The sequence below is a fragment of the Rhineura floridana genome, chromosome 5, assembly GCF_030035675.1.
Source record: "Rhineura floridana isolate rRhiFlo1 chromosome 5, rRhiFlo1.hap2, whole genome shotgun sequence".
Taxonomy (NCBI): domain Eukaryota; kingdom Metazoa; phylum Chordata; class Lepidosauria; order Squamata; family Rhineuridae; genus Rhineura; species Rhineura floridana.
In genome coordinates this window covers 153,984,608-154,003,602 of record NC_084484.1, presented here as the reverse complement: position 1 = coordinate 154,003,602, position 18,995 = coordinate 153,984,608, and the positions used below count along the sequence as shown (strand labels likewise).

The 18,995-nt window shown below is 42.4% G+C and overlaps 1 protein-coding gene across 2 annotated transcripts; it reads left to right on the top strand.

The window, feature by feature from the left end:
• The first annotated feature begins 1,157 nt into the window (after positions 1-1,157).
• On the top strand, positions 1,158-16,251 carry POLR1D (RNA polymerase I and III subunit D). 2 transcript variants are annotated; one of them, XM_061628508.1, is made up of 3 exons: positions 1,158-1,369; positions 13,175-13,245; positions 14,794-16,251. In XM_061628508.1, exons 2-3 carry the CDS (start codon positions 13,229-13,231, stop codon positions 15,068-15,070), a joined length of 294 nt encoding a protein of 97 aa, XP_061484492.1. In that variant the 5' UTR covers positions 1,158-1,369; positions 13,175-13,228; the 3' UTR covers positions 15,071-16,251. The 2 variants fall into 2 exon arrangements, with proteins under 2 accessions (XP_061484492.1, XP_061484491.1); XM_061628507.1 differs by having other exon boundaries at positions 1,241-1,369; positions 13,171-13,245.
• Positions 16,252-18,995: the final 2,744 nt, after the last annotated feature.

Genomic DNA, 18,995 nt, shown 5'->3' with positions numbered 1-18,995 from the left:
TAGAAACAAGTAGGCTAGATTAATTCCCTAGCCAGGCTCCCTAAGCAGGTGAGAAGGAATGATCCCATCACTTCAGCTGGATCTGGGAACACCTTCTTTTAGCTAAGATTTCTCTCTTAATTTCCAATCAGATGATTTTTGTGTTTGAATGGTATGCTCCAAGCAACTGTGGTTGATGCTTAATGACATCACTAGGGCCCGCCCCTGAAATATCAGGATTTGGGATCCTTCTGAAGTGGCAACCCTATTTGGTGAAGTAGAGCCTGCTCCATCAGATTCTTAAAGTGTATCCTCATTTGTGGCATGCTCTCTAACTCACAAAAATGTATGCCATCCAGCACACTCCTATGCACATTTAGTCTGAGTACAATTGGATTTACTTCCAGGTGTTTCTAGTATTACATTTATAGTATGGGAGAGGAACCTCAGGGTTGGGGACCAAATGCAGTCCCAGGACTCTCTGTTTGGCTCCCAGAACTCCCCAGACCACACTCCCTTTCCGGGGGGCCATATTATCCTTGAGTGCTTTGGCCTGGCTTGAATGTGTCCTTGAACTGTGATAAGGCCTCCACCTGGAGGCAGGATGTAGATGTAGTGGTGTGTATTTGCATGTCTCCAATGCAACACTTTTGTATCTGGCCCTGCTCATAACTGCTGTGCGGCCCCCAGAAGGTTGCCTACTAGCAGCGTGAAAAAGGTTCACTGTACCTGCATTACAGGAACTGTAAACCTCTGTTGTTTTGTGTCCACTTAGAGGCAATTCCCAGTAAGTTCAATGGGACTGTATATGATTACAACCTGCAAATTATTTCTTGAAAGTATTTATAACTACCGATATCACGGTATACAAAAGATATTTAATAAGAGTAATCATGCCCAAGTAATACAATTAAAAAATAAACCGGTATTATAAAACAAAAAGAGAGAAGACTTTTTGTTTTGCTCGGATTCGTTTGAAATTATGAGTAGGATTGTCTCCTGCGTAACATCAGAACATGTGAGCGCCATACAATCAGGCTTTGCCTCAGAATGGCGGCCAAGAGGACGGGTCAAAACAACTTCTAAGCGCTTACCAGGTGGAGTAAGGTTTATTATAACGTGTGAAGAACTGTCCAGGGCTTTTGGCCCAGGCAGCCTCAATGACAAGCCGGGAAGGCGGTGCTTCCGTTTGCCTTCAAGAGGAGTCTCCTCCCCTCTCGGGGTCCTCGCGAGCGGCTGTTTGGAATTGTCGCGAGCGCTGCGTTCGTTTTCGCTCCTTCGTAGCTGTGATAGGAAAAGAGATGGTGGACGTCGGTGCTTGAGGGGAAGAGCAGTTGCCACAGACTGCCCGCTCGGTGCCCGCCATGGCGGAGGATTCGGAGCTAGAGAGGTGAGGCTGGCGGGCAGGAAGACACGCTCAGGGAAGGGGGAAGGCGGAAGGTTACTCCTTGAATAGGCAGAGGTGTTAGTAGTGAGGCTTCAGTATAGCCCCCCCCCGTCCCAGTTCTCCCTTGTTCCACTAGGCAGCGGCCCGTTCTTGGGTGGGTGACAAGGAGCGTCCCCAGTGCCTTAACATCGAATTATGTTAACGGAGAAGTGAGGGGGAAAGCATATGACGACTTTAGGAATACCGTATATTATATACAAGATGGTTCCCCTCACAGGCCAAGAGTCTATCGTAATCCTGTATATTGTCTACTTGGAAGTAAGCCTATTGAGTTCACCGATTATTACTCCCAAGTAGATAAGCGTGTATAAGATAGTGAAGCTCTTTATGTCCTTTAAGACCTTGTGATGTTATTTCTTTATGGTGGGAGCAAGCTTAGGGAGGCCTTTGAGAGAGTCATGCCTTTGGGATTTAAGAGCTTGCATTTTATAGCCTCCCTGGCCTGTTAGTAGTGGCTTGTTGTTTTATAATGATAATTATTATTTTATAAAAAAATCATCATGATTAGAGTACTTGTGTTGCGCTTTATAGCTCCAAGAGGTTCTCAAAGTGGCTTACAAAAGATTATTGTAATAAAAACCTTCAATCAGGAACAGAAATTAAATTTTGTTGGCCTACTAAAGATATTGCCATAATATGGATTTTTACCTTGGGCCAGCCCAATTATATCTACTTTTTTTTAAAAAAGAAACAACATGATGGGTCATAGGATTAAAAGGGATAGGGTTTTTCATATTTCTTTTCAATGCCTTTTCTGTGTGGAGTACCCAAGGGACTAAAAGGGGGGGTCCTAAAAAGGCCATAGTCTCCCATCTTTTACCACTTTGAACCATGGGTTGAAAATGAGATAGGAAGATACCTTGCTTATTTTCTATGGGATCTCTGGGTGGGATGGCTCTTTGACTCCTGTAAATCAGTGATCACATTATTTATTTTAATTTATGTACAACATCATATTTCAACATAAATCTCTGAGCAGTTTATCTAAGGAAAGACTTTGCCTTGGTGGTGGCTTTAATTTTCTCCTGCCCCATGCCAACATGTAATCTTTCCAGCCCTGCCCCACTGAATCTGATGCAGAGAAAGAAATAATGTTGTAAAGGTGTGGGTAGAGAGCCAGTGTGGTGTAGTGGTTAGAGTGTTGGACTACAACCCGGGGACCAGGGTTCGAATCCCCACACAGTCATGAAGCTCATTGGGTGACCTTGGGCCAGTCACTGCCTTTCAGCCTCAGAGGAGGGCAATGGTAAACCACCTCTGAATACAGCTTAACATGAAAACGCTATTCATAGGGTTGCCTAAGTTGGAATGACTTAAAGGCAGTCCATTTCCATTTTCAAAGGTGTGGGTACAGTGGAGAGAAATCTACATGTATGTGATCCTTCACATGTAAAGGTAAATTGCATTGAGCTCAATAGAATTTACTCCCAAGTAAATGGATATATAATGGGCAGCTCTACGATGACCATTATTATAATTTAAATGTATGTTGTTGTTGTTACGTGCCTTCAAGTTGATCACTTACAGCAACCCTATGAATCTGCAATCTCCACTAGCACCACCCTGTTCAGATCTTGTAAATTCAGGTATTTGACTTCCTTTATGGAATCAATCCATCTCTTGTATGGCCTTCCTCGTTTTCTGCTCCCTTCTGTTTTTCCCAGCGTTATTGTCTTTTCTAGTGAATCATGTCTTCTCATTATGTGTCCAAAGCATGATAACCTCAGTTTCATCGTTTTAGCTTCTAATGATAGTTCTGGTTTAATTTGTTCTAACACCCAATTATTTGTCTTTTTCGCGGTCCATGGTATCTGCAACACTCTTCTAATTTCAAATGAGTTGATATTTCTCTTATCTGCTTTTTTCACTGTCCAACTTTCACATCTGTACATAAAGATTGGGAATACTGTGGTCTGAATGATCCTGACTTTAGTGTTCAGTGATACATCTTTGCATTTGAGGACCTTTTCTAGTTCTCTCATAGCTGCCCTCCCCAGTCCTAGCCTTCTTCTGATTTCTTGACTATTGTCTCCATTTTTGTTAATGGCTGTGCCGTGGTATTGATAATCTTTGACAAGTTCAATGTCCTCATTATCAACTTTAAAGTTACACCTATCTTCTCTTGTCATTACTTTAGTCTTTTTGACGTTCAGCTGTAGTCCTGCTTTTGTGCTTTCCTCTTTAACTTTCAACAGCATTCATATTTAAATGTATATAGTCTTATTATTACTGATATTGATATTGATATTGATGATGATGATGATGATGATGATAATAATAATAATAATAATAATAATAATATATAAGTGTGTTCCAGTACAATCTTATGCATGTTTACTAGGAATAAACTGAGCTCAATAGATCTTAATCCCCCATTGTAAGTGTGCTTAGAATTCCAGTCTTTGTCACCTTAAATAAATTGCTGTTTCTAGAGCACTTGGTATGGGCTCTCATCAGTGATGGCTGTCAAGGTAAAGGAATGCTGGCACCAGGTAAAGCCTTGGTTATTCTCCCAGGCCTTTGCAGGAGTATAATGTCAAAGTACAATCCCCAAAAAATCCAATCAATCTGTCTTGTTTTATGTTGATATTTATTTATTTATCCTATATCCAGCTCTTCCAGGGTGGCTAAGAATCATGATAAAGCTGCACAAAAAACAATCACAATTAAAGCCTCATGTCAACAAAATATGTAGAGAGCCAGTGTGGCGTAGTGCTTAGAGTGTTGGACTACAGCCTGGGAGACCAGGGTTTGAATCCCCACACAGCCATGAAGCTCACTGGGTGACCTTGGGCCAGTCACTGCCTCTCGGCCTCAGAGGAAGGCAATGGTAACCCCCTCTGAATACCACTTACCATGAAAACCCTATTCTTAGGGTCGCCATAAGTTGGGATCGACTTGAAGGCAGTCCATTTTCATTTTCATCAACAAAATATAACAGATATAATAGATAGCACCAAGTTAGGCAGATTATGTAGGTAACATAATTTTCAGTTAAGTTCCAAAGGTGTGCAGGAAGAACTAAGTTTTTAGTTGACGCCTGAACAAAACCAGGGTTCGGGGCAACCAGCTCTTTATAGGGAGTGAGTTCATAACCAGGGTGCCACCACCATGGAAGCTCTGCATCATGTGGTAGCCCACTGGCTGTACTCAAAGCGAACCATCTTCAGAGCCTCCCTGGCCAGTCTTAAACCTTGGGTTGGCTGATACCGAAGAGGGCGATCGAAGGATCCTGAGCCAAGTAGGACTTTGCATCCTAGTACCAAGACCTTGAATTGGGTCATAGAGCTCACTGGCAACAGTGCAGTGCTTTCAGGATCAGTGTAATACACTGTCTCCAACAAACCACAGACAGTAGCATTTTGCACCAGCTGCAGCTTTTGGACTGTCTCCAAGGGAACTCTCATTTATGCTGGCCTTTTAAATCATATTTTATTGTTGCCTGTTCTGGAATTGCTTTAAGACTTGAGAGCAAGCATGTAGGACCAATAGATGAATCCTGCATAGAAGAAAAAAATTGCACTAGATGGGATTCCTGAAAGGTTTGGCATCCACTTCAGGACACCTTGAAAAAGACAAAAGGGGTCATATGTATGTTTCAGAACTGGCAAGCCAGTAGTACGGTAGTGGTTTGTGCATGAGAAAAGTTTGTGAGCAGCTCACATTAAGTGAGGATTTGGGAAATGCACCAGCAGTGCTGCTAGGTTATTATACAGCCACGAGAGTGGCTGTATACTATAATCAGCGGGGATTTTTCGCATTCCACAATGTTAAATGGAAAATACCCCCCATGCCATTCTGATGCTTCCCATAAGCTCATTTCAAAACAAAACCTTACATAACTTATAGTCCTGAACTCAGAAACGCTTGCTTAACAACCCTGTCAATTTTCATGGCGATACACAAAACAGTCAGAGAGAATAGACAGTTCAAAGTGTAAAAAGAGAGAGAAAAACCTCAGAGCCCTTTTGGACTTTTTTCTCTGAGAGTTATAATCTGTTGTCATTCATTAAAAATCAGCCATTGTTCACAGAGTACCTGTAATCCTAATACTGACGTTGCCCCATACTCTGACCTTCATCTGCTGCAGTTTAAAAGTTTTAAAAATGCCTGGCTGATTTTTAATTAATTTAATAAATTTTGGCTGGGCCCAATCATAGCGCGGAGCATGCTCAGTAAGGACCAACTGTCAGTGTTCTAAAAGCCTCACAGCTGCTGGGCTTGGCTAATCAGAGGGCCACACCCACACCAGACTTGATTTCACTTGAGACAGTCATGGCTTCCCTCAAAGACTCCTGGGAAGTGTAGTTTGTGAAGGGTGCTGAGAGGAGACTCCTATTCCCCTGAGAGAATGGTCTAATAGTCAGCCACTCTGACTGAAGGTCTGTGAGAGAAACAGGGCGTCTCCTAGCAACTCTCAGCACTCTTCACTAACTACACTTCCCAGGATTCTTTGAGAGAAGCCTATAAGAAGTCTATAAGAGTTCCATCTCACTCATCAAGCACCATGTCCATGTAGTTACTGGTCTGGAGTGTTTGCACCTTGTGTTGGGCCAAAGGGACAGACTGGGAATCTTGTTGGTGTACCGCCCACCTTGCTGCCCAACGGCTTCCCTAACTGAGCTGACGGAGGTGGTCTCGGAGGTGCTGCTGAGGTCCCCCAGATTATTGGTACTGGGGGATGTTAACATTCACGCCGAGGCTACTCTATCCGGGGCGGCTCAGGACTTCATGGCCTCCATGACAACCATGGGGCTGTCCCAATATGTTAGTGGCCCAACGCATGTGTCGGGGCATACTCTAGATCTTATTTTTGTGACTGGACATGGAGATGGTGATCTGGATGTAGGGAGTTTTACATCTCTCCCTTTGTCATGGACAGATCACCGCTTGCTGAAGTTTAGACTTACAGCGGCCTTTCCCCTCTGCAAGGGTGGGGGACCTATTAAATTGGTCCGCCCCCGGAGACTAATGAATCCTGATGGTTTTCAGAGGGCTCTGGGGGATTTTCCAGCTGAGAAGACTGGCGCTCCTGTCGAAGCCCTGGTCAAACTGTGGAATGCGGAGATGACTTGGGCTGTTGACACGATTGCTCCTGCGCGCCCTCTCCTGTGTAGAGCTCATGCAGCTCCATGGTACACCCCGGAGCTGAGAGCGATGAAACAAAGTAGGAGACGGCTTGAGCGGAAGTGGAGGCGAACTTCCGACGGATGCAATTATGTGCTGGTAAGTGGTTTCACTAAGCTGTACCTAGAAGCGGTGAGGGTGGCGAAAAAACAATACTGTGCTGCCACCATCAAGTCATCTCTTTCCCGCCCAGCGGAGCTTTTTAGAGTTGTCCGAGGGCTACTTCATTCTGGCTCTCAGGACATGGTAGAGTCATCGGTAGCCTGCTGTAATGAGTTTGCTGGACACTTCCAGAATAAGATCCTACGCATCCGCCGGGACTTAGACTCCCAGTTTATAGCAGTTGATCCTATTGAGGCGTCCAGAGCGCAGTCTTGTCATGTTTTATTGGATGAGTTTCAGTCGGTTCAGCTCGAGGACGTGGACAAGGTACTTGGACAGGTACGTGCAACCACATCGGTACTAGATCCTTGCCCCTCTTGGCTTATAAAAGCTAGCAGGGATGGAACAGTTGGCTGGGCCAGGGAAGTGATAAATGCCTCTTTACGAGAGGGAGTGGTCCCTGGTTGTCTGAAGGAGGCGGCAGTAAGACCACTCCTGAAAAACCCTTCCTTGGACCCAGAAAATTTCAACAGCTACAGACCAGTAGCAAATGTTCCATTCCTGGGCAAGATCTTGGAACAAGTGGTTGCTAGCCAACTCCAGGCGCTATTGGATGAAACTGATTATCTGGATCCATTTCAATTGGGTTTCAGGCCCGGTTTTGGCACTGAGACAGCCTTGGTCGCCCTGTATGATGACCTATGTCGGAAGAGGGACAGAGGGAGTGTAACTCTGCTGATTCTCCTTGATCTCTCAGCGGCTTTTGATACCATCGACCATGGTATCCTTCTGGAGAGGCTCGCGGAGTTGGGAATTGGAGGCACTGCTTGGCAGTGGTTCCACTCCTACTTGGCGGGTCGTCTCCAGAAGGTAGTGCTTGGGGAACATTGCTCTACACCGTGGGATCTCCAATGTGGAGTCCCGCAGGGGTCGGTTCTGTCTCCCATGCTTTTTAACATCTACATGAAGCCGTTGGGTGCCGTCATCAGGAGTTTTGGAGTGCGTTGTCATCAGTACGCTGATGACACGCAGCTCTACTTCTCCTTTTCATCCTCTTCAGGTGAGGCTGTCAATGTGTTGAACCGTTGCCTGGCCGCGATAATAGACTGGATGGGAGCTAACAAACTGAGGCTCAATCCAGACAAGACTGAGATGCTGCTTGTGGATGGTTTCTCTGACCAGGTGGTGGATACCTACCCTGTCCTGGATGGGGTTACACTCCCCCTAAAGGAGCGGGTTTGTAGTCTGGGAGTTTTTTTAGATCCTTCCCTGTCACTTGAGGCTCAAGTGGCCTCGGTGGCTTGGAACGCGTTCTACCAACTTCGGTTGGTAGCCCAGCTACGTCCCTACCTGAGCAGAGAGGACCTTACATCAGTTGTACATGCTCTGGTAACCTCGTGATTAGACTACTGTAATGCGCTCTACGTAGGGCTGCCTTTGAAGACAGTTCGGAAGCTACAGCTTGTCCAAAATGCGGCGGCCAGAGTAATAACGAGGACCAAGCGGTCGGAACACATAACACCTGTTCTGGCTCGCTTACATTGGCTGCCAATATGCTTCTGGGCCAGATTCAAAGTGTTGGTTTTAACCTATAAAGCCCTATACGGCGCAGGACCACAATACCTGTCGGAACGCCTCGCCCGATATGAACCTGCCCGGACACTGCGCTCTGCATCGAAGGCCCTCCTCCGAGTCCCGACTCATAGAGAGGCTCGGAGGGTGGTGACAAGAACTAGGGCCTTCTCAGTGGTGGCCCCCGAACTCTAGAATAGTCTCCCCGTTGAGGTACGTACGGCGCCGACGCTGCTGTCTTTTTGGTGCCAGCTTAACACCTGCCTCTTTTCTATGGCGTTTTAATTTCAATTTTAAAATATTATGTAATCTGATTTTTTGCACTTTATACGTTTTTGTAATATTTATTATGCACTTTTTATGAGATGTATTTTCTGTTGTACACCACCCAGAGAGCTATTGCTAGTTGGGCGGTATAAAAATTTAATAAATAATAATAATAAAAATAATAATAAATGATTGGCTTTGAGCCATGGCTTTGAGAGAAGCCATGATAAATTGTTTTAAATTGTTTTTAAAAGATGTGTTTTTAAATTTGTATATTTGTTTTTAATGTTTTTATTTATTGTAAACCGCCCAGAGAGCTTCGGCTATGGGGTGGTATATAAATACACTAAATAAATAGATAAATAAATAATGTTTGTGCAAAGTGTAATAGAGGCCCGGTGTGGATGTGGCCAGGGACAGCTTTGTTTTAAATTTGGGTGGGAGGTAGGGTTGCCAGGTTCAGGGCCTGAGACTGATCCTGTATCTTTAGGAGAAGAGAAAGTCAGCCAAGTGCCGGTGTTCTTGCAACATTGTAATGGGAAAAACCACAAGGTAGAATTGTCCCTTCCTCCTGCCCAACTGTGAAAGATACAGAAGACGTCTTGGTTGCCAGGCCCAGCCTGGTCAGTTTTACCTATCCTAATCATGATTGCATAGGAGTATATCCGATTCAACTCAATCATACAAATGATCAGACCTGCCTTTTCCCTCCTTCCCCTTTCCTCTCCCTTTCTCCTCCCCTCTTCCTTCTTCCGCCTTCCCTGCCCACTCCAGTCCTCCGTCCCTCCCCCCCAGTCAGTTTTACCTATCCTAAGCATGATTGCACGGGAGTAAATTCCATTAAACTCAATAATCAATAAACATGCAAACGACTACATCTGTCTTTCTTCTCCCCTCCCCCTCCTGCCTGCTCCCCTCCCAGTCCTCCCCTCTGCCTTTCCACCCCTCCCGCCTCCCTCTCCTCCCTTCCCCATCCCCTGTGGTCAGTTTCACCTATCCTAAGCATGATTGCCTGGTGTGTGTGTGTAAATCCCACTTAACTCAATAAGCATGCAAATGATCAATCCATTCTCAGCAAACTTGCACAGGATCCCATTTCTTACCTCCCGGATTAAAAAGCAGGGAAATTCACTAATAGGCAAAAAACCTTGTGGTTTAAGAATGTACCTATAGCCCACAGATATTTCTACCAAACTTTAAAAAGCAGGGAAATTGGGCAGCTATAGTGAATGATCCAGGGGAGCAGGAGACCTGACCTCCTCTCTGAGATATTGTACTGCCCTACAAAGTTGTCAAAATGCAAACACAATTTGGGTTGGTCTTTCACAGTCCAATCCACTTGCTGTGTAGCTTGGAAGAATTTGGTAACATTGTGTTTGGATTTTGACAACTTTGTAGGGCAGTACAATATCTCAGTGAGGAGTTCAGGTCTCCTGCTCCCCTGGTGCATTCACTATAGCTGCCCAATTTCCCTGCTTTTTAAAGTTTGGTAGAAATATCTGTGGGCTATAGGTACATTCTTAAACCGCAAGGTTTTTTGCCTATTAGTGAATTGGAATTACCTCAGAGCTTCAAAACACTAACTTTTGATTCCAAATTCTTTTTATGGGGAGGAGAGAGAGAGCAATTATAAGCTTAGCTCCACTTGTACTCCTGTTGTCTCTTTTGTCGCAGAACCATCAGCTGCTTCACGTCATACATCGGGCTAGGGAATAATCGCAGCACCATACCCCCTTTCTCATCTCAAGCAGTTATCTTGTCACTTTAGCTGTAGAAAGGCGCTCTTGAGGCCTAGAAACAGGAAGAGCTGCAGAAATTAACAGAGTAAGAAATTCTGAAGCAGAGTAATTGATGGAAAAGGGGGAAGTAATCAGTGGGGTGAGAAACAAGCCTTCAAAGAAAGATAGCAGGATGGATTGATTTTAAATCAAAGCAATTTAAACTAGCAAGGAAAAAGGCCAATTTAAATCAAGTTGCCTCGTGATAAGTTCATATGTTTCCTAAACAGTGGTACAAATCTGACAATTGAATCAATTACTGTAAATAACTATTATTTACAATTCTTTTTCATTCTTACAATGAGGCCTTGCATCTGTTTGTCACACTTATATGTTTTGTACATGTTCCTTTTCTTTAAATTATAGTGTCTGTCTTATGACCAGCTGCCATAACAGTTTGTAAGGTTAAATATAGGAACAATTCATTTCTCAAATAAATATCCTGCCCTTCGTCCCAAAGAAACCCCGGGGGGGGGGGAACACTTGTGAAAAAAATCTTACAATTCCAATACAGATGCAGACTGGGATAAGGTCTCTACTTAAAAGGCTTATTGAAAGAGGAAGCTCTTAAGTAGGTGCCGAAAAGACAACAGAGACAGCACTTGTCTAATATTCAATGGGAGGAAATTCCCGAAGATAGGTGCCACAACACTAAAGGCCAAATTCCTATATTGTACGTAAGGGAACTCCTGATAAGATATCTTCGAGAGGCCCTTCCATGTAGAGCACAGTGATTGATTGGGTATATAAGGATGAGATGACCTTTTAGGTTGTCTCATGCGCAGGGGATAGTTTTGTCTTTTCTTCTTTCCACCATTCCCCCTTTCTTTGCTTTGCCCCAGCCCAACCTTCCAAAAACAAAGTAACAAAAAAATAAATAAAGTACCTATGACTGATAGGTTAAAGCATAGCTGGAGTTACTGATCAGACTAGAGGACTTTTATTTTCATGAGGTCAAAATGAAATGTCCATGTTTGATAGAGTGTAAATTCATATTTGGTTCTTCATTTAAATGAAAAGGCTTTTGAGTCAGTCTGTCTGGGAGAGCCATTGATTCCATTTAATTGTAGGACTGACATGCTTTTATTCAAATTATATTCTTTATGAAAAACTTAATATTTAATGTTTAATTGATTTAAATTTAATCTGTGTTTTAACCTGCTGAAGTAGATAAGAAGGAGGCTTGAGGGGAAAAAAGGTTAGTTAGTTGAAGAAAAGAGAGGCCAGTAAGAAAGCTTTGTCCAATCAGTTAAGAAAAGACCTCAGACAGTGTGCAGAAACAGAAGAGATTGGTTGCTAGTATGAAAGGGGGTGGAGAGAGGAGTTCAAGGCAGCCAGGAAGTACGCGGACTAGGAAGCTGTGTGGCAGAAGCTTCAAGAGACAGGGTGGCTAAAGAAAATCTCACTGAGGGCCTATGTGTGCTATTGCCAAAAATGGAATCTGTCCCCACTAATCTATTTGGGGGCTGGAGGATTGTTGGCTAGTGTGAGGCTAAAGAGAGGATATGTTGCCATATTTCACATGACTTCAAGGAACTAGCTAACTCGCCTAGCTGCAGGCCTCTGGTTCTGTACTGTTTTCATATTACAGATGTTTCACCTTGTCTGGTGAATTTAAGGGAGATAAAAGGGCTTGACAGTTGCACATACAGATGAAATTCACAATATTGTGTTTCTCCACAAATTATCATTGAAGCATTGCAGCTTGAAGTGAGTAAATTTTCTTGCTACATTGGTAACTTCAGTATAGTAACACATACTTGAATATGAATTCCTAGATAGTTACACTGGAGACACCACACATCACTGATCTGTGGAAAAACCTTGGGTAGTATTCAGTTAAGTCCTACTCTTAGTAGACTCATTGAAATTAATGAACCTAAGTTAGTATGGCTACTAACCTCAGTGGGTCTGCTCTGAGCAGGACTAGCACTGAATACCACCTTTTAATCCAGACAAGGTACTAGATTTGGCAAAATTCATCATAATTACTAGGTTATCTTTATTAGCAAAATTAGTTTTCTATATGTGGCTTGTTGAATTTTCTGTTTAACCAGAATTAAAACACATTTTCTCCTCATGCCTGGAACAGTTGTATATGCAGTAGTGGGTTAAGAGTGGTATTAGGATAGGGGTGGGGAACCTGTTGCCCTCCAGGTGTTTGCTGGATTACAACTCCCATCAGCCCCAACCAGCATAGCCAATAGTCAGAGATGACAGGAGATGTAGTCCAGCAACACCTGCAGGGCCACTGGTTCTCTACTCCAGCATTGGGGCATCACAAATGTAATTAAAAAGTAAATGTTTGAGCACACAATTTCATCATATTACTATCTCTATTTAATATATTTACATTGAGTTGGGCTTTGTAACTAAGTGTAGATAATGGAACTAGGTTAAATAGGAATTTGAGAGTGTATAATCCTGGCATGTTTCAGTTCTGACATAACTTCTACTGAAAATCTAAGCCACCCTAAGAGAGCTTTAGTCCTTAAAACTGACCTAAACATAGTTTAAACAATAATTGGAGTGACATCACTTTTTCCCAGTGGTGCCAGAGCTTTTTCTATCCCAGGTTGGGTCTCTCTTTATTAATCCTCTTGATAAACTGCCTTTTTGAAAAGCATTCAAATATATTTTGTGTGCCTGTATGGTAAATCATAGGATTTAAGCTATTAAAGATAGAAATCGCTAATTAAGGATGGATAAACATCCTTACCTTTAATGCTTACATTACTGTTTCTGTTTGTTTTGATTCTGCAACAGTAGCTTTGATGATCTTGGAATGGATCAATAGTTTGCACTAGCTGCCTTTCACATGAACAACTGTAAGAAATAAATCTGCCAATATTGGAAAATTGGCCAAATTTACTTTTTTTTAATGTACTCTAATGTTAGGAAGGCAGTAGAAGAACTTCTAACAGAGGCCAAGCGTGGGAAAACTAGAGCAGAAACCATGGGAGCCATGGGCTGGTAAGTTCTTTAAACTAAAACAAAATTTGTGTTTTTCTAAATACAAATAGGTTAGAGAAAAAGTCACTCAGTTTGCAGTCATAAACATGTTGTTTAGGGAGTAAGCCCCATTGGACACAGTGGGAATTATTTCATATTCAACATGCATAAATTACACTGTAAATCTTCCATGAATGAATTGGATGATAACCTTTTGTTGTTTTAGCTACCATGTTAAGCACACACATAAGAAATGCCATTGAAATCAATGAGAATTATTTTCACATAATTCCTGTTAGAACAATCTGTTTTTTGTCTGAAAGTAATGATGCTCATAGTCCGTTATATTCAGTGGCTCTCTGTGTATCACATTAATCAAATGTACATTTTTCTGGCAAAATATACCTACAAGATGTTTCTGTGCTTTTGAAATTAGTAGATCTACAAGATGCACAAGTATCCCATTGGTTGCCCCAAAAGGTGCCAAACTCTGCCAACTCTTCCTTCCTTTTCTTACCCCAAACCTTTATTTGGGACAAGAAAGGCCACAGAAGATCCCAGCAGAGCTTGTTTCTTCTCCAGGGATTATCCCAACCCCAGTGTGGAAACAAGCTCTTCTGGGACCTCCAGAGTGCCTGTTGCTTCCTGTCTCCTTCCCTTGCTCCAAGGAGTTACTTGTTGCAAGGTAAGTAATAAGGCTTGAGGCAGTGGAAGGGAAAGGTGGTGATGCTCAGAAGTTCAAGGCTTGCCTCAGAAATCCTTGCAAAATTCCTAAATGCAACAGTGTGATTTGATGAGCTGCATAAACTACTTCAAACTATAGAATATGCAGGATTTCTTAACTTTGCCATTTTGAAACCCCTTCAGTACAGAATTGTTTGAAAGCCTATTCCTAATCAAGGCCCCAAGTACTAAGTATTCCTGAACTATAGTACTATGTGTGATGATTATTTTATTACTTGCTTTGATGGGTAGCAGCTCCCTGAGATGTCAAGCAGAGATCTTTCCTAACCTTTTTTTTTAGCTGGAGATACCAGGAAATGAACCTGCATGCAAAGAATGTGTGCTACTACTGACCTATGGTCTTTCCCCTCTTTCAAAGGGTGGGTTCTCTATCATCCCCATAGCACTCAAACAAAAGGTGCATTCCCATACCCCTTTACCAAGGAAGGGGAGTGGCAAGGCAAATGCCAGCAAGACTATCTTCCCCACCCTCCACCAGTACTCTCCACTCTTTAATATTGTAAGCTTTCTTGAGTCTATAGAAGAGGAGCACAGAATACAATTTGCAGCTCGTGTAACATTTTGTTAGCTGTGTGACTATATTTGTGCAGACATCACAAAAAGTCACTATATTGTCACCTTTTAATAGAATCAGGCTGTTGCTTTTAAGCCTGTGATAAAAGGCACATGTCTTGACTGCTTCTTTCTGTACTCCAAGTTTACACTAGGTGGCATACAAGGAAAGCCAAAAGCATGCAAAGTTGAGCTATTTGATTTGGATATTTGCTGTATTTGTGCCTGTGTATGATTAGATATTTATGTTGCTGCTTTCTAATATCCATACAGGATGAAGTGTCCCCTTGCCAGCACAAATAAAAGGTTTCTGATTAATACTATTAAGAACACATTGCACTCCCCAAAGGAGCAAGAGCAGGGACAAAAACATCAAGAAGACAGTAAGGAATCTGAGCCAAACCAGAGCAGGGAAGAAACCAAACCAAAGAGACACAGATCCCACCCTTACAAACCTAGCTTTCGGTCTAGGAGAAGGGTAAGCTCTTCTCCTCCTAGGCACCGGAACAGGAACCAACACTCAAAGGACGAAAAGCGATCAAGCAAATGATGAGGAATCCATGCCATTCCAAGAATGAATTGAAACACTGAACTCTGGAGGGATGTTTATATACCTTCAAATAGAGGGCATTGTTCAGTACAGATGTCTGCATTGGCAACAGCTTTTTAGAGATGAGCAAACCCCTCTTCTCATGAACTTTCCTTAAGGAGTTCTCATGTTTGAAAAAACAATGTCAGTGTATTCCTCTCCTGTTTCCCCTGCTCTGCAAGCCACCCTCCATTCCCTATTCAATTAAAGTTGTTGCCTTTCTTTTGATTGTTGTAATGTTGTGCTTAGCACAGGCCATTTGGAAACAATTATCTTTAAATTAATACACATAAATGTGTATTCTGTACTTGATAAGTTATTTTGCTTCTAAATACCTTCAAAGAAGCTACTCAATCTTTGCTTTTAAAAAAAATTGTTCCAGAGGTATAGAAAGCTTGATATGCTTTTTGACCTGCATGTGGCTAGATTTGAGTGAGTTTAATGCGCCTATAACCTGAAAATGTCTGATGTGACACCTAAATACACTGATTACTAAATGTCAGTAAGCTTAACGTATATTGGTAATTGTACAAGAAATAGTTTCCCTGATTGAGTGGCTCTGGTGTCCACATGGAAACTTCAGTACACACATAGAACTCTGCACAAGATATAGATGTTCATTCACTTCAAACTTGGGGGGGGGATGCACCAGACATGTCATTTGTTTGTGTGCACAGAATATTTCCCAATGATGAAGTGAATGATGGAGCCCTTTTTTTGACCTAGAGTTTTGCATACACATGGAACCTGTTAGATCACAGCTGTTGGCTTGATCTAAAATTGGTTTTCATTGTTTTGCATCCATCCATGTAGATGATGTGTGAAGCATCACTAATAAATGCAACTGTGTGTTGAGATGTCTCTTGAGTGGCAATGGAATGAAGAACATACTATCAGAAGAGTGAAAACTACATTTTTATTGCAAATTGCTGACTACATTTGCAAAACAATATAGGAAATTGCCACTTAGAGTCTGACTTATCTTGTTACAGTGGGATTGATCTTCGTCATTTCTCTATTGTATGGAAACATTGACATTTAAATCGTTAGACAAAGTTATTTGGATGATTGTATGGTTAAGCTGTTTTCAACCTTGGATAGTTTTCCTGAGTTAACATTAAACTTGAACTGTGTTACTAAAATGCATTGAGTACTTTTCATTTAAATGTGAACAAAATTTAATAGTCTTGGGAGAATGGTATACAATCTTTGTTGCCAAATGTAAGCAAGCACGTATTTGCCGTATGTGTCAAGTGCAGGTGCCAAAAATGGTCAACCCAGAACTTTTCTTGGGGAGAAAAAGCTTCAAAATGTTAACTTTAAAATAGTTGTTTTAGTACAATCTTAATCCTTAATTAAATCAGAAGTACTTAAGAACATAAGACCCTGCTGGATCAGGCTAGTGTTTCATCTAGTTCAGTATCCTGTTCTCACAATAGCCAACAAGGTGCCTGGTGGGAAAATGTGTACCGTCAGGGCCAAAAGGATGCTGACGTAGTTAATGAACAAAGTCAAAGAAGCTATTAAAGACAAGAAGGCTTCCTTCAAAAAATGGAAGACTTGCCCAAATGAGAATAAAAAGGAACACAAACTCTGGAAGAAGAAATGCACGAAGTCAATAAGGGATACTAAAAAAGAATTTGAGGAGCACATTCCTAAAAACATAAAAACCAACAACAACAAATTACTTAAATACTTTCAAAGCAGGAGACCATTTAGGGAGGAGGTTGGACCCTTGCATGACAAGCGAGTCTTAGGTGTGCTTAAGCAGGATATGGAGATTGCAGAGAAGCTAAATGAATTATTTGCTTTTGTCTTCACAGGGGAGGATATAGGGCAGATCCTTGTGCCTAAACTAACTTTTGCAGAAAGGGAGTCTGAGGAACTGAGGCAAACAATGGTAACAAGAAATGAAGTTCTAGGCTTAATAGACAAAAAAAACCCTGACAAATCACTGGGTCTGGATGGCATCCACCTGAAAGTTCTCAAACAACTCAAATGTGAAACTGCTGGTCGTCTAGCTAAAATATGTAACTTGTCTCTCAGATCCACCTCCATACCTGAGGACTGGAAAGTGGCCAATGTAGCACCAATCTTTAAAAAAGGATCCTGGGAGGATCCCAGAAATTACAGACCAGTTAGCTTAACTGGTAGAAAGTATTGTAGATAAAATAACCAAGCATATAAAAGAGCTAATGTTGCTGAAGCAGAACCAGCATGACTTCTGCAACATTAAGTCCAATCTCACTAACTTGTTAGAGTTCTTTAGAGTGTCAAGAAGCATCTTGACAGAGTTGATCCGGTGGATATAGTGAACTTGGTCTTTCAAAAAGCTTTTGACAAGGTACTTTATTAAGCTTCCAGAGTAAGCTTAGCAGTCAGGGAATAAGGGAAGAGGCCCTCTTGCGGATCAGGAACTGGCCAGGAAACAGAAAGCAGAGAGTAAGAATAAATGCCTGTTGCTGGGAATCACAAGTGGGGAGAGTGCTATTGTGCTTAGGTCCTTCTTGTGGGCTTCCTGTAGACATCTGGTTGGCCACTGTGAGAGCAGGATAGTGGACTAAATGGGCCTTTGGCTTGATCCAGCAGACTCTTCTTCTGTTCTTAGTACCAGAGTTCAAGGATACGTTCCAGGCTGGAACCCTGCTGAGGATCGCGGAAGGAGAACACTACCACCACACCCTAAGGAGGGGTCCCTCTGGGCCACAGGGGCCCCTCAGCCAGGGCCCAACCTGGCCGCCCTTTTGCACCAGCCCTGATTATGGGCTACAGTTAGACTCCAGCCCTTGGATTTTTCTTTGCTCTGCTTTTATTTGTGTTCTCTACCCAGCCAGCAATAAAAAGCATGTTTGTTTGCCTGCAGTAAGAAGTAAGAGTGTTTATTCTGCGGTTATTATAATGAATAGAGCAGGAATAGGTGCTTATTTCTAAAGGGTGAAATTAAGAGACAACTTAAAGTGATCTGAAAAAGTGGCTACCCCTTACTCTTTTAAAGCATTTGTTGTTCATAATGGCTATTTTTTCTTTTTCTTGAGTACATGATGGCAAAGGATGAAAACAGCCCTAGGGGAATAGAAATATTGCTGTGTACACTACAGTTGGCCAGCTAGCTAGCTGGCTGATGACCTAGGCTGTAACTGGGGCCCAATTGCTGATTTTCCCAATACGTGCAGCTCAGCTTAGGGCCTTTTCAGGGTTTATGGACAGAAAAATCAATCCAGCAACAGTAAAAAAAAATTAAATACAATTGTTTTCCACAATTAATTTCCAATTGCTTAGTTAGTCCTTTATATAGCAGCCAGTTAAAAAGCTTTCCCTTGATTGTCCAGCAGGAAGGAAAATCTAAAGGTCAGGAACAAGACTAGAAGGAAGGACGCTTAAGGAGAGTTTAACAAACACACTCGAAAAGCATTTATTTTCTCTCTGCCTTTCCTGTAACTTGTAGTATGGACAAGTTTGTTTTTCAGGTGGAATCTAAAACTGAGATACCTAATGCAACATCAAAGCTAAGATCAGGAACTCATTGTCATTACCAAAGTAGTTCAATTCGTGAAGAACCAGAACACAGGGACAGACCACATGTGAAAGAGGACTGTAGTATAAGCAAAGGCAAGTTTTTGAGTCTGGTATTCTTAAGGATCTTTCAAAAGAGGGTGAGACAATTCAACCTATTAAACTTTGTTCATGTAAGTTAACACTCTGGGTGGAGGAGGAGTGATGGGGAAAGTTGCTGCCTTCCCCTGACCCTCCACCAGTATGTGTATGTGTGTGTGTTTGGGGGGGGGATTGGCTGGCACTATGCACCTCTCCTCCCCAATGTCCACCTAGAAATGTGGCTGCCCCACCTAACAAGGAAGTCTGGCTACATGGCTGCCCAGGGCTGTAT

Excerpts from the sequence above, each read along its gene's own strand:
- POLR1D (XM_061628507.1), top strand. The coding sequence starts at position 1,344 with ATGGCGGAGGATTCGGAGCTAGAGAG. Across the intron at positions 1,370-13,170 it reads GAGGATTCGGAGCTAGAGAG|GAAGGCAGTAGAAGAACTTC; the intron begins GTGAGGCTGGCG and ends CTCTAATGTTAG. Across the intron at positions 13,246-14,793 it reads ACCATGGGAGCCATGGGCTG|GATGAAGTGTCCCCTTGCCA; the intron begins GTAAGTTCTTTA and ends ATATCCATACAG.